Consider the following 13886-nt stretch of genomic DNA (forward strand, 5'->3'; position numbering starts at 1 on the left):
TTTGATATCCTTAAATCCGTTTTTTCCTCACTCGAAATCCAAGGGTTCAATAAATAAGATCAAATGATTCACTTTAAGCCTATATACACTCTGTTACCTCCCCTCAATCACACCCTGGCCCGAGTGAAAGCACTTTTTTTCTCCATCCACACTTATGAGTTATGAATAATCAGGCCAAATCTGACGAAGCAAGCGAGTACGCGTGCTGAATAAAGAAAATAATGTTGGCCTCCAAAGTAAGAATATTCTCTATGTTATCTTTTTTTTTTTCTTTCAAATTAAAATGCTTTTATTTATTTTATACTTGTCTTAACTTCTAAGAAAGTCCAGTTGTAGACCTAAAAAGTAATTTTGTATTGATATTCCTTCAGTTCATTTCCATTGTTGTTCGTATATTCAAAGAGTTTATAGATATTTGAAAAGTGGATTTGTATTATTGAGTGAGCAAAGTAGTGCATATACTTTTATAGTTCTGAGTGAGTGCCAATTCTTAGCTTTTTCGATATGAAGAATTGGCTTTAAAACCCCACAATCACAGCAAAGTCCGCATCAAACATCTTTCCATCAACAAAACGGTATCATCATGTTTACAGCCAACGTGGCAAGTTCATCCTCTCCTAATGCGGGAGGAGGTGCAAATTCATCATCCTCGAACCGGGAACGGGATCAAATCGGAAGCGGAGGTGCTGGTGGGCATTATCATCTTGGAAATCACTATAGAGAATCTCATGCTTCCGTTAATGTTTCAGAACTCTACTGCGATGAACATTCCTGCTTAGACTCTTCACATATTCACTTCAAGCATTCAGCTGTTGCAACAGCTGCAGCTGTTGCCGTTTGTACTTATTCGGGATGCCAAGATGGACTCTCGGATGAAGCCAGGGAAATACTCGGCAAACCACCTTCTTTTACAATTTGCATAGAATTTTATTTGAGTTATTTAGTTGTAAATCCTTGTAAATAGTACTGAGACGTTCTTAAAAGGGGCCCCTTTTAAAGAGTGAGTTTCATCCTTGAGTGTAAGCAGCCAGATAGTTTTGACATTTTTATCCTACCCATAACACTGAATTATAAACATAATAATAACATTTTCATCTTCCTACATCAATATTTCAATTTATAAATAACAAATACTTCCACCTATTTTAAAAAGATATGTGATGTATTCGACACACATCATAACACACATCTTTGAAAGATAAAAGCCATTAATTCTGCATAAAAGATGATTTATTATACTTCATTTCCTCTTTAAAATATGTGATGATCTTATCCCTTCCAAAGATTTTTTTAATCCTTCTTTACTCACATTTCAATCTTTACAGGAGTACTTCCTTGGAGTGTTTAGCTCCCTCAACATAAAAATGGTTATTTTTGTAGTATAAAACTTCATATGCATTTAGGAGTTTTTAGATGGGATGCTATAAGCATCAGTGAGTGAATAATTTTATACAATTCAGGTTTAATGCTTACCCATGAATTCATAACTTAAAATACTGGTTGGTGAGATCAATGTAGACTGATAAAGGATATATAGAAAGGATAAATTAATAGATTATCATGTAAAAATACATGTTTTATACTGAATAAGGACGTATAAAACATATTCTTTGAAATCTTGATAGTAATTGATTTCAAAAATTGTTAATAACATATTGAATAAAAAAGAATCATCTTTAAACAAAATGAAAACCGAAAGAATAGGATACATTTAGAATTTAAAAAGAGAGTAGAGGAAGAAGTTGATACCCACAAGGTATTACAAGGATATTTCAGTCTCCCCCGGGAAGTAAGGAGCTGTAAAAATGTCATACACATCCCAAATAAATCTCTAATGATATTTGAACAATTAATATATGTTCAAAGTAGAAACCCTTCATATAGTTAGGCATTTACTAAATATATACACACATAATTAATTTGCAAAGTATCAACTCAATGATCGTAGTCCATGATCACTTGTTGATATCCCTATCAAACATTTTCCATGGCTTCTTTGTTGCAAAAAAATAATTATAATAATTAATTGAAGAATACACTTCAGAGCCTTCTGTTTATCACACAACAGATTAATTAATCACGAAATCCTCTTTCTTTTTAATTTGTTTGGGTTTTTGATTAAACATTTTTAAATATGTTGTATACATAATCGGTTATTAGACTTTGGTCATTTATAATGTGCGTTATTGCAAATCAAATTTGATCAGTCAATCAGTTACTTTAGATTATATATATTTTATATCTATATTGTAATACAGTTTGACATTACATTGTTTGATTGGTAAACCTATTTATATTTGGTTAAATATAGGCTTTTGTAGAAGTTGTTCAATTCTGAAAAAGCAACCAACTACAGACATAGACACAAAGAGCTCTCTCTCATGTATGTATATATTTACGGTGATCACTTTGACTATAGAGTACTCTGAGGAAAGAAGAGGCAAACGAAATAATAATTAAAGCTTTAAAACAAAGTGGTAAGATGTAGATATTTATTATATCACAAAAAAGTCCATTTGTCATTTTTCCACATGCTGAATTGGCAGAATTCGTCTAGAATTTACGGAGGTTGCATAGTTATTTATTAAGTAATATTCAAGGATACTCAATACCCTATAAAGGAAAAAAATCACCGTTTTTATGGAATCATTTAATTCCTATATCAAACCTATAAACAGTCTCTTTTTTAAGTATATGTATACATTCGACATTTTGAATCTAATAAATACGCGTTTTGTTCATAAAAATATGACAAATCGCTTTATGAACGTATGTTAGGGCATTGTAGTATTTTCTCAGTTATTCTACTCCATTTGGCCTGGGCGCGATGGAGCATTTGTTCACAGGTATTTAGTATTTATTATATGCATGAACCATGTTCACTCAATCCCGCACCTTCAATCAATAAATGATCAGAGCATTTTATAGAGCTCACAAGGAGTATAAAACGGTAATGTTTCTTTTTTTAAATCACATCCATAACGTGTTAAATGATGAACATTACGCAGTAGACAGTATGATATATTATGTAAGAAATTCAACTTCCTTTTCAAAAATGTCAAATAGTAATGTTGAAAATAAATAAATATGTAATTTAGAATGTAATAGCTTCACGTAAACAGCTTAAGGCTGACTTTTATACAACTTGCAGCATCTAAAAAAGTAAACATCTAATGTAGTCTGTTTTACACAGTACCTCCTTATAATAAGATCATAAAAGGACCACCATTGTATGTCCAAATATCCTTCAAAAAGAAATTTTCATTTAGTTGGACTTCTACATAGTAATTAACCAAAAATGTTTAATATATGTAGTACGATGCAAAAGTAGTCGTTCATTTGTAAAGCGATTATTAAAATTTCAAATTAGCTTAAAAATAAAGCTCAAACATATCAATAATCATTATTTTAAAAATAACTATTCATACAATAAAATGCTTTTAACGTTTAACACATTAAATCGTAAAAATAATAATCGGATTACATTTTCTAAAATAATTCTTTTGTTTGGTTTTAATTGATGTTTGAATTCAATTTGGAATTTGAATAATTGGTCAACAAATAAAATATACTTCTCCGTGTACTTTTACTAAATATTTAAGTGAATTGCTTTGTGGCAATAAAACCAAATAGAAAGTTATAACAGTAAAAATTCATATTTTAAATATAAATAATCCAAAAATGACGTTTTCACATTATTTTGTTATTTCGATCATATATTTTGTTCGAGTCTAATGTAAATATATTTTGTATTATATAAAGTTTTATTCAATGTAGATAATGACTTACGCTGCAAATATCCAAAAAATTTGTCCATTTTAAATCACTTTGAATTTCATAATAGTGTTATATGACAATCTTCCACCCCTCAAATAAACTATGCCGATGCAAAAAGATAAAAAACTTTTTTTTTGTATTGAAATAAATTTAGTATTGATCACAACAATGACACAATTTATGGACACGTCAGACAGCTTTCTATGCTAAGAAATTCATAAAGATATTCACTTCTCTGTACCTGGTAAAATTTTAGAAAATGAAATATCTTTTTTTTTCGTTAAGAACTTTTTATGCAAATTGTTTGAGAATGTTTTTTTTTTCTTCTTTTATCTTCCTAATAATCAATTTAGAATTGAGAAGACAGCGATTGAATTCAAGCGTGCAATGAATCTTCAAAAGGCTCGAGATCGAATAAGAAGTATAGCCAAATACAAAAATCTAGCCTATCTCTCCTTTTTGGCCTTCATCATCATCCTCACCCTCGTTCTCATCATTCTAGCAGCAATGGGAGTATTCAATATCAACTGACACAGAGCAAAGAGGATCAACTTCATCGTTGCTTCAGTTGTTGTTTTTTTGTCATTTTGGATCAATGTTTTATTTAGTAGTGTAAGGGGTCATTCATATGTCACATCGTACATTTTTCACATAATTGTAACACCCCCCCCCCACCCCATGTAAACCTAAGATGTTTTGTACTTCACCCCTCCCTAGAATCACCACGTGTTTTTGTTATTAATCCCTCCTAAAAACGCAAATTTATTTTAAATTTAACAAAATATGGGCTTTTCACCTTTTTTAGTGTTCTTTTGAAGAATTGTTCCAGATTTCAATGTATGACTTTAAAAAAACATATTTATTCCAATTCGAGGAAATTTTACAGTCAACATATTGCCGCCATATCCTCCTTTTGGGTCAATAACGACCACAAAATGGCACTTGAAGGCACTAATCACACGAAATGAACTTTTTTGTTGATGAACGAATAATATAATTGAGCTATAATTAGCTATTGCTCTTCCCGATGTCAAAGATACGTAGTTGCATTGTAACCTCTGTCATAGTTTTAAACTCGCTCTTCATGACTCATTATTGGGGTGTGACGTCGTCTGCAGGCTTTTCAGCCAAAGTGTATAATTCAGTGGATTTTTATATTATAGGTTCGGACTTTAACATTAGTGTTGAACTATTTCTTTCTTTCTTTCTATCGATGGAGTTTCTTTCATTTCTTACAAGCCTCAAGTGAGATAACTACTATGAATGGGAAACATCGAAATAGACTCATGATCACAGAATCTGTGACTCCTTCATCCTTATAAAAACATCTTCCCACTTTATTTTCTCGTTATGTTCCTTCTTCTTCTAATCAATCCTATAATATAAAAACATAAAAAGGCGGCAAATTTTTCACAATCTACTATAGGAAAAATTACCAAATGCAAAAAGTTTGCGACAAAATTAACGGATACCATTTCCTTTTATTTTTAAAATGACTTTTTTTTTTTACAAAAGGTCAATCCTTTCTCTATTTCTTCCCAATTTTGTCCCACGTTCCCTGTGACGTCTTTTATGCCATTTTGATACATTTTTCAAATCTACGTGGTCTAAGTTCCCCTTGCTTCTTACTTAGATGACCCCATGTTTTATGAATGCCCCTTAACTGTTTCTTTATAGACATGTTGTAACAAAGGATAATATTATTATCAAATCAGATATGTTTATTTCAATTCAGTATAAATTCTTATACAAGGTCACCCAAATATTTTTTCCAAGCATTCCTATATACATACATACATACATACATATTGTTGAGATTTGAATATCTCCTTAACTTTTTTTAGTATTCACAGACAAAAAATTGAATTTGAAAATAATGATTAAAAATATTATGTAATATTTTTTTTTTTCGCTATTGGTGGCTGAAATAGATTTTCTATTATTTTTTTATACAAGCTTTTTGTAAAAAAAATTGCACTCCCTTTCTCTTTCTTAGATTTTATAATAATATGCAAAAAGAACTACCAAGGAGAATGAAAACCCCTCTAAATCTAGTTGACTAAATAAAGAAATTTTGTCTTGTATTAAATTTAGTGTTAACTCTGTATACAACGTTTATTCCTACTCTGTATATTATGTGCAAAATGCAACTAAAGAAATGATTTGTCTTCCTAATAAAATGATGTTTTATATCGGGTGTTGCGAAAAAGTCTTATACAATTACAACTTTATTTTATAACGTCTACTAACCTCTCAATTTATCGACCCATATTGAATATTTTTTTTTAAATGAAAGCAGAAACATTGTACACTAATTTTTAAATTCAACTCTTTTAGCCTCGATAACAACCTCTAATACCAGTCTGAAGGCAGTCCACACATTATGATGTACTCCCTATTGACGTTGATATTCTAGTCACGTCATCTAAAGGGTTTGCAGTCAAATATCATAATCCAGCGGGTTCCGCCTGGATTGTAGTGAGACCATTTTTTTTTGTTCCAAAAAGGTAAATTCAAATCAATCAACTACTAGATAGACTTATAGTAATATGAAGGTCCTTTCCTACTACAGGACGTAATTTCCACATAGGATAATGTTCTTAAACCATGGAAGGATTTTATATCCAAGTTTTTCCTTATGATAGTTATATTTATTAAGGTAGAAACCATGAGGAATCAGATTAGAGGGATGACATGGTTTTTTATCATCTCTGTGAGGGTCCAAACATAATCTTAAATATCGTCATTTGTAGTTAAGTGCCTATCCTTCTTTCTTTTTCCCCCTGGGGCGGTTTTCCATGTCTTTTCAATAGAGAGTATTATCTACTCGACTACATGATGATCAATGGGAAAGACCAATATTTTGGTCCAGACCACGATCTCTGACCGTGAAATGATTTTTTTCTTTTTTTGTATGAATCTATGAACCAATTTTCTCCTCTACTCGGATTTATGAGCTGTACAAATATATTTACGAGAATTACCAGGTGGGCAATTGAAATCTGAACATTTACTAATTCAATAATGAATTAAGATTGAGAGATTAAAAATAACTTATATTTGGATGTATATAAGCATAAACAATTTATTACAAAACAAAGGATATGTGAGCTCTCTAGCTCACGTACAAATCGAGAAAATTACACTTGAACGGGATCGACAAATTTCCATTCCCGCACTTCAAGCAGATGGGCTTCTCCAGGACACATTTCCACAAGCCTGGTGTACAAAGTCAAGACTAATTACAATGCCACCAAGAACTTTCCCAATCGTTTTCAGAATGGGAAGCCACGTTCAGTACGCACAGAATCGAAGAGACCAAAATTGAAGTTGCTTTCTGTAGTAACTTCAGATTAACAGGGAGTTAAACACTGATAAAAAAGCCACGTGTCAGCTGTGTCAGGCATGACCTAGGTTTAAAATCAATATCGCATACAAAAGTTCAAGGAATGACTTGTCAACAACGCTAGAAAAGATTTGAGAAATGCAAGAACATTCTGAACAAATTGATTCACCAAACATGAATTCCATGGATATTACTTTATGTGGAGTGTATTAGAGTCCAACGTCTGTGTAGCTTGCCACACCAATGTTGATACCCTAGAGGCCTCTGTGGCCAAAGAGTGGAACAGCATGCCCAAGGTTACTGTAAAATACACGTCTGACAAGTTTAAGTCCCGTATTGAGGGTTATATTGTTGCCAAGGGAGGAATTTTTGAAAAAATGATGAATTGAAAATAAAATTTTTGTGATAATTTCTTTTTTTTTTTTTAATAAATTCATAGCTTTGTCCCAATACTTGTTTTTGTATGAATATTTTTTGTTTCGCAGGGACTTGTGGTACACCCGGTACATGTATATTGCTAATTGATTGATTTAGAGTTATAAAAAAGAGAAATGCCAATGTAGTAGTTGAATTTTTAACGACGAGCAAAAAAAATAAGAAATAGAGCAGTGACCTCCTTACTTGGTGATGGTTTTTGCGGCAATTTATATGTTATTTCTTATACTTATAACAAAATGTCATGTTATGTATTTATCCAGAAATATGATCACAATATAATGAGAGCAACAAATCAATTTATTATTGTTATTTTTTTGTTTCTGTATTACAAATCGGTTTAATTAATAATAATATTGATAGCATTTATTAATAATTTATATAGAAATGTACACACATCTGTGATAGTAAAAAAGAAAAAAAATCCCAATTATGATATTGTCTTATTACCAACAATTAGCAGCACCCCATAATGGGTGTTTTAATCAAATCCATTAATTGATCTTTAGATTGAGAATAAATGTAACTCATAAAGTTGTATAAAATATGACATAAAGGGATGTGCGATTTTTTATAGTTGGTAATTGGAAGAGTCTTTTTATTGACCAAATTTTTATCATCAAAACTATTAACCAAATAGTGAAAAAAGAACACGTGATCAATAATTGTACAAGGTAGTGGGCGTAAGATTACTTTTTTGTCCGCTTGGAGCGTTAAATATCACTAACAACGTAGTCTTTATGACTTTAACTCTTTTAAGTAAATGTATCTACAGGGTAAATTCTGCTTTGGGAAGAAAATGTAGTCAAGGGGTTGGTTACCATCAGGGCTTTAGGGGGGGGGCATAAAAATGTCAAAAAGAGTTCAAAAGAACTCACAAGAGTCTTGCATCGGAGAAAATGGGGTTCCTTTCATTGCTGGTGTCAAAAGAGGCATATCCACCTCACAAGCTCTTTCCACCGACTTTTTTGATAGCTCCCTGGACAGTCGGGTGTGAGCCCCCAAGATATCCTCCGTGGGCCCTCATGTACTTGAGGGGATTCGCCTGAACTGTTTTATTTAACTTCTCCAGTTCTAGATTTGCCTTTTTGAAGAGCCCTTCTTTCCCTACAACGTTTTCGACTTCCCGAAGGCGTAGAAACTGGTCCTGGAGACGCTCAACTACTTGGAGTTAGCAAGTAGAAATTCGTCAATCACGTTCAAGTATCATTTTCTTGACTTGTACCTAAGCTAGAGAGCTCAAATGTGTTCTGTTTTGTAACTAATCGTTAATGCTTTAATACATCGAAACATGATTTGATTTCAGTCACACAACCTTAATTGATTATTGAATTAGTAAGTGTTCAAATTTGTCTGGACCACCCGGTACTTCTCGAAGAAGAACATATAAGTATTATAAGCAAAGATGAAAATCCAGTGTGGAATGGGCATGTTAAAGAACCCAAAAATCAACAGGGTAACCCTAATAATTTGAATAATGTTTTAGAGGAGAGAAAGAATAATGCTCATGACGTTTCATTAGATCAGCTACAATCCCCTGTAATTAGAAGGGAAGGAAAAAAGGATATAAATACAATTGCGAGTATTACTCAGATGTCAATACCCAATTCTTCACTGAGTCCAACAAGGACTTACAATTATATCTCTGCAACAAATCCTCAGGCTTACGCTCCCTTTTTTTTTTTTTTTGCACACAGGAACATTCAAACAGGTTTTGAATATAATAATTGAATCTATATAGGAAAGGATGTTCACTACCCAGGAATTAAATAATAATAACAACTGATAAGGAAAATAGAATTCGTTCTTTATACTACCAATTACACATTAACGGCCCAGCAAAAACATACCTGTTTTACATGGATAAGAATTGACGTGCGCTTGTACAAGAAGTACAACAGGTAAAAAGAAGTCGATTCCACAACTTCATCCTTGCAGGATTAGAAAGGTGTGCATTTATACAATTGTTGTGATACGACATAAAACGTGTGCGAGATTTTTTTCTACTTTATAGTGAAAACAGTGGTTTTTATTTAATTTTTCGTATATATATATATAAGCGGAGCAATTCTTGCATATGCCTTTACTTTATACAGATTTGATTCAAATTCAAATGTTGTCCCCATTGAAAATATTAAAGTAAAATATATTTATTATTGCCGCTCTTTTAAAGAAAGTCTATTATAAGTAGTATAAATTTTGAATGACTTTATTTTAATAAGAAGTGATATGTTTTATTTTTAGATCTTTTGTTTCTTTTTAGCGTACGCGGTCATATTTTGCACAACTTTAACTACTCCTTTCTCGCTGATAAAGGTATTTCAAAATTTTAAAAATCGGGTGGGTGGATATAAATTCATAAATCAAAGTTTATCTGACTCTATGAATGTAACAGTCATTTTTGATATAAAAAATAACAAAGCGTTTTCTATTTCGCATGAATTGTGTGAGTAGAAATAAAGAATGTCGTCACTAGAGCATCAAAGACAACGATTCATTGATTGGCTTCACGCTCATATACCCCAAAAATATATACCTTCCATCGTAGCCGTATTCATTCGGACTATGTATCATATTGAAAAAGACGAATAGGGATGGAATGGATACGGACGACACTCTAAAACGGTCCCCAGGTCCAGGTTGGAAGAAAATGGCCAGATGAGAGGATGTAAATTCAACTTCTATGTCAATGCACCCAATGGAAAGGATTTTGAAGGTATCCCCCTCAATCATTCCGGCAAAAACAAAGTTTCCTGGGCTTTGGAGCTACACAAGGTCTCCAAGACACCTATTAACTCTATTAAAAGGAGCAAAAAAAAAAAAAAGATTAAAGATATCCAGTGCAATTTGAACGTTTTGAAGTATAATAGTTCAATCACATATGTAAATTCCGACAAAAAAAAAATCCCTATTCATCAGCATCACAACCTCCACAATGATCAATGGCTCTTAAAATCAAGTAAAATAAGTAGTAGGGTTGCCCAACTCAAACAGGCATGCCAAAATAATAGTCATTGAAGTAATAAGGTATGACGGAAAAGTTATTTCCCGAAAACATCTTTAATCTGGCAGCTAAAATCGGAGCCAGGGAGTAAACAGGGTCCTTAAATATGTTTTTTTACCTTGGATTCAGGCAAATTACCCCAACGGGAACTATGTATGTCAGCCAGACGGGGTGCTCCTTGTCACAATGGCAAATAAACCCAGAAGTTTTTTACTACAGCCAATTTAAAAAAAAAATGCAACAAGTCAAAGTGGCCTCATTCAAGACTATACCTGAACTCTTTTGACTACAATTGATTGGGTGTAGTCGAAAGTAGTTCCAATCTACCCGACACCCATATTTGGAGTCCCTAAAATCAGCTGTTTGTGGTGCTTGTTCCAGCTTTCCAAAAGCAGAAATTATACGGGCATATTAAAGTTTCTATCCAAGTATTGAGACCAATGGCGACTATGTATGTAAAATGAATAAACCAAGTAAATATTCCATTATAATTTTTGTAAAAAAAAGTCGATTTCGTGATTTTTTATCGCAAATATATACCAAAATTTAAAGAAGGTTACATTTTTGTAATTTTCTTCCTTCCCACTCTGCTCTTTTGAAAAAAAAATTTACACTCGCTGCAATTTAGACAATATTTCCATCCCTAAACATAAACATTTATAATTTATAAGTTTATAAGTAATTATGGACTATAAACATTCAAAGACTAGGACACGTGAGCAAAGATTTAAGTCTAGACATGACTTGTTGCATATTGACTCTATTCCACCTCTATTTAATACCATTCAGCTTCGTAAATGGAGTTTTTACTTTAAAATTAGTTTTTGAATTCCCTACATTATGATTCTATGGTTATGACTTGAAGTAATATTTGATACTCCAAGTAGCGAATGTATAATCTAATTCGGTATTATCCTTTCTTCAATAATTATGAAATAATATGTTTGTTCAATTAACCTGGGATAAATTTTGTATTAATATCAGAATTTCCATAAAATGTGGGGATATAACTATTGAATTTAAATAAACTATAGCATAAAATGTGTATATTTTAAAAACGTTTTATTGTATATGTATATCAATTCTCAATCTGTAAAATATAACTTTATTTGTTGGTGGTAAATTAATGAAAAATAATAATAATAAAGTTTAATTTGATTTTTGACTTTTGAAATTTAATTTTTGAAACTTTTATCCTAAAAATTAATTTGTTTGAAAACAAGCTGGGGATTTTTGGAATTTTTTTCAACAAAATAAAATATTTTTTGTTCTAAAACATTCCAAAAACCAAGCCCCCGTCCAAAAAAATATATATATATACAACTCTGTGGATACCCCTGATAGGAAAATGATATTTTTTAAGTATTATTTAAAATATTTTTTTTTTTGTAATCGTTTCATCACTAATAAAGATCTTCTTTCTTTTCTTTTTTTTTTGTTTGGTCTACAAATAGTAAGTTATAATGTACATAATATGTGCTTGAATGTTTATGAGGCACTTCTCGGATTCTTGTCGTCACCTTTGTTTTTTTTATTACTATTATAATGTTATACATATAAGCAGTATGATTGCTATTCTGCCTTTTCCCCACTCAAAAAAAGTGTGTCCGCAAATATTTGGCATAAATATTTTATAAGTATTTTCCCTTTTACCCTTTTTCCATTTTATATCCTACCCAAGATGTTGTGTACAAGTTATAACTTCAATACCCAGATTGTTCAAGTTAGAATTTATACATCTTATTTAATTACAATATGAGCACTGAGCAACTATTTTAATTACTAACCTCTATTCATTGAAGCCCGCTATTTCATTAGGTTATTTCTTAATTATGCATTTATGATGCATATAGCATAATTCTACTATAAGCATTTGAACATGGCTTTTGCAACCGGGGGAGGGAGAAATACACCCCCACCTTTTCCCGGCGGAAGTCTCAAAATATTGGCTACAATCGTTGCGACAGCATTGCGTGTATAAACAATCTTCCCTTTACACCACTATATTCCTTGGGCATGCATATGCCTGGAAGTGAAGATTAAAGTCCAGTGTATTTTTATCTCGCCTGTTTTTTTTTTAGAATTGTTAATTTCAAGAATGAGTTTTCTTTGTAGCAGCTGTTGTCATAATTATTTAACTTTTGAGGAGTGAACTTTCTTTTTTACTACATTCAATTATGGATAAAACCTGATTGAACATTTACGTCTGCTCATAAAAGACAGAAAAGAACATTTAGGATTTGTGCTGAGGTTATAATTGTATGTCTTTGTTGGACTCGGAGTAGAATAGAAGATCGACATCAGAGTAATTATTGCCAATGTCCTTGTTCATTTCTTTCTCCTCCCTCGTCACAGCTGATTTTAGCTAATCTAATTAAACGTCTTGTCAGACACTCTCCTCAAAGGATTCTTCAAATTGTCAGGATTACCATGTTGATTTTTAGTTGATTTTTTTTAATATGCCCAAAATACACATGATTTTCAGCACTAATTATATATGTCTCAAAAAGCGGGAGCGGATTTCTGTAGTTGCTAATCTAAACAGTACTTCTTATTTTTATTTTATTGTTATTTCATACTTGAAGAAATGGCATCTAAGTATAAAGTAATAACCAGGGCATGGCTCATGAATCACGAAGAATAACAATGAGGGTTTGCATGGGATTTACAGGTGTAAGTCCTAGTTGGACTTGTAGTAGAATTAAAGATTGATATTGGAGTTACTCCAGCCTATATATCTTTGCTGTGAAAGGAATTGGATATGTGTTCATTTCCTTAATCTCATAGCTGCTTACAACAGATCTAACCATCTCTTCTACTAAACATTCTTTAAATTTACCACGTTCATTTTCTGCCATTTTTAAAAAGAGGCGGGAAATATATTATACGCCATGGGGCTAGGTGATTGATTTCCTAGTAAACTCATTCTTTTTATTCCTTTTAATTTCATTCACAGTAGATTCATTCCTTGTCAAATTCATCCCTGGATATTTCATTCCCTCTTTGAGTAGGGATATTTAGTGACGTCATACGGTTTAAGTTTCTAAAATACTTATTAGTTTTTGTGTGGGGCTGTAGAGGGAGGCCTGGGACGTCAGGGATAGAGATGAATAGTGAGTCATCGATCACTAGTCATCACTAATCTTCAGTGCCCACTCCCACTACCCAGGCATCCCTCTAGAACCAGACACAAAAACTACTAATTAGCTTAGAAACATAAACCGTATGTCGTCACAAAATATCCATCTTCAAAGTGGGAATGAAATATGTGGGGAGGAATTTTACAGGGAATGAATTTACTGGAAATAAAATTACCGATCACAC

At 32.1% G+C, this 13886-nt stretch overlaps 1 protein-coding gene and 1 long non-coding RNA gene across 7 annotated transcripts in view; one reads left to right on the forward strand and one right to left on the reverse strand.

Annotated features, from left to right (window-relative positions):
• The window catches only part of LOC121125037 (uncharacterized), an 81066-nt gene that overhangs the window by 36264 nt on the left and 30916 nt on the right, over nt 1–13886 (reverse strand). The window lies entirely within an intron of this gene.
• Nucleotides 265–6020, forward strand: LOC121125034 (uncharacterized). 6 transcript variants are annotated; one of them, XM_071891321.1, is made up of 3 exons: nt 266–689; nt 750–893; nt 4131–6020. In XM_071891321.1, exons 1-3 carry the CDS (start codon nt 584–586, stop codon nt 4166–4168), a joined length of 288 nt encoding a protein of 95 aa, XP_071747422.1. In that variant the 5' UTR covers nt 266–583; the 3' UTR covers nt 4169–6020. The 6 variants fall into 6 exon arrangements, with proteins under 6 accessions (XP_040576063.1, XP_071747422.1, XP_071747423.1 ...); XM_071891322.1 differs by having other exon boundaries at nt 267–683; XM_071891318.1 differs by having other exon boundaries at nt 269–689; nt 750–880; nt 4129–6020.

The sequence above is a fragment of the Lepeophtheirus salmonis genome, chromosome 10 (genome assembly GCF_016086655.4).
Source record: "Lepeophtheirus salmonis chromosome 10, UVic_Lsal_1.4, whole genome shotgun sequence".
NCBI classification, from domain to species: Eukaryota; Metazoa; Arthropoda; class Copepoda; order Siphonostomatoida; family Caligidae; genus Lepeophtheirus; species Lepeophtheirus salmonis.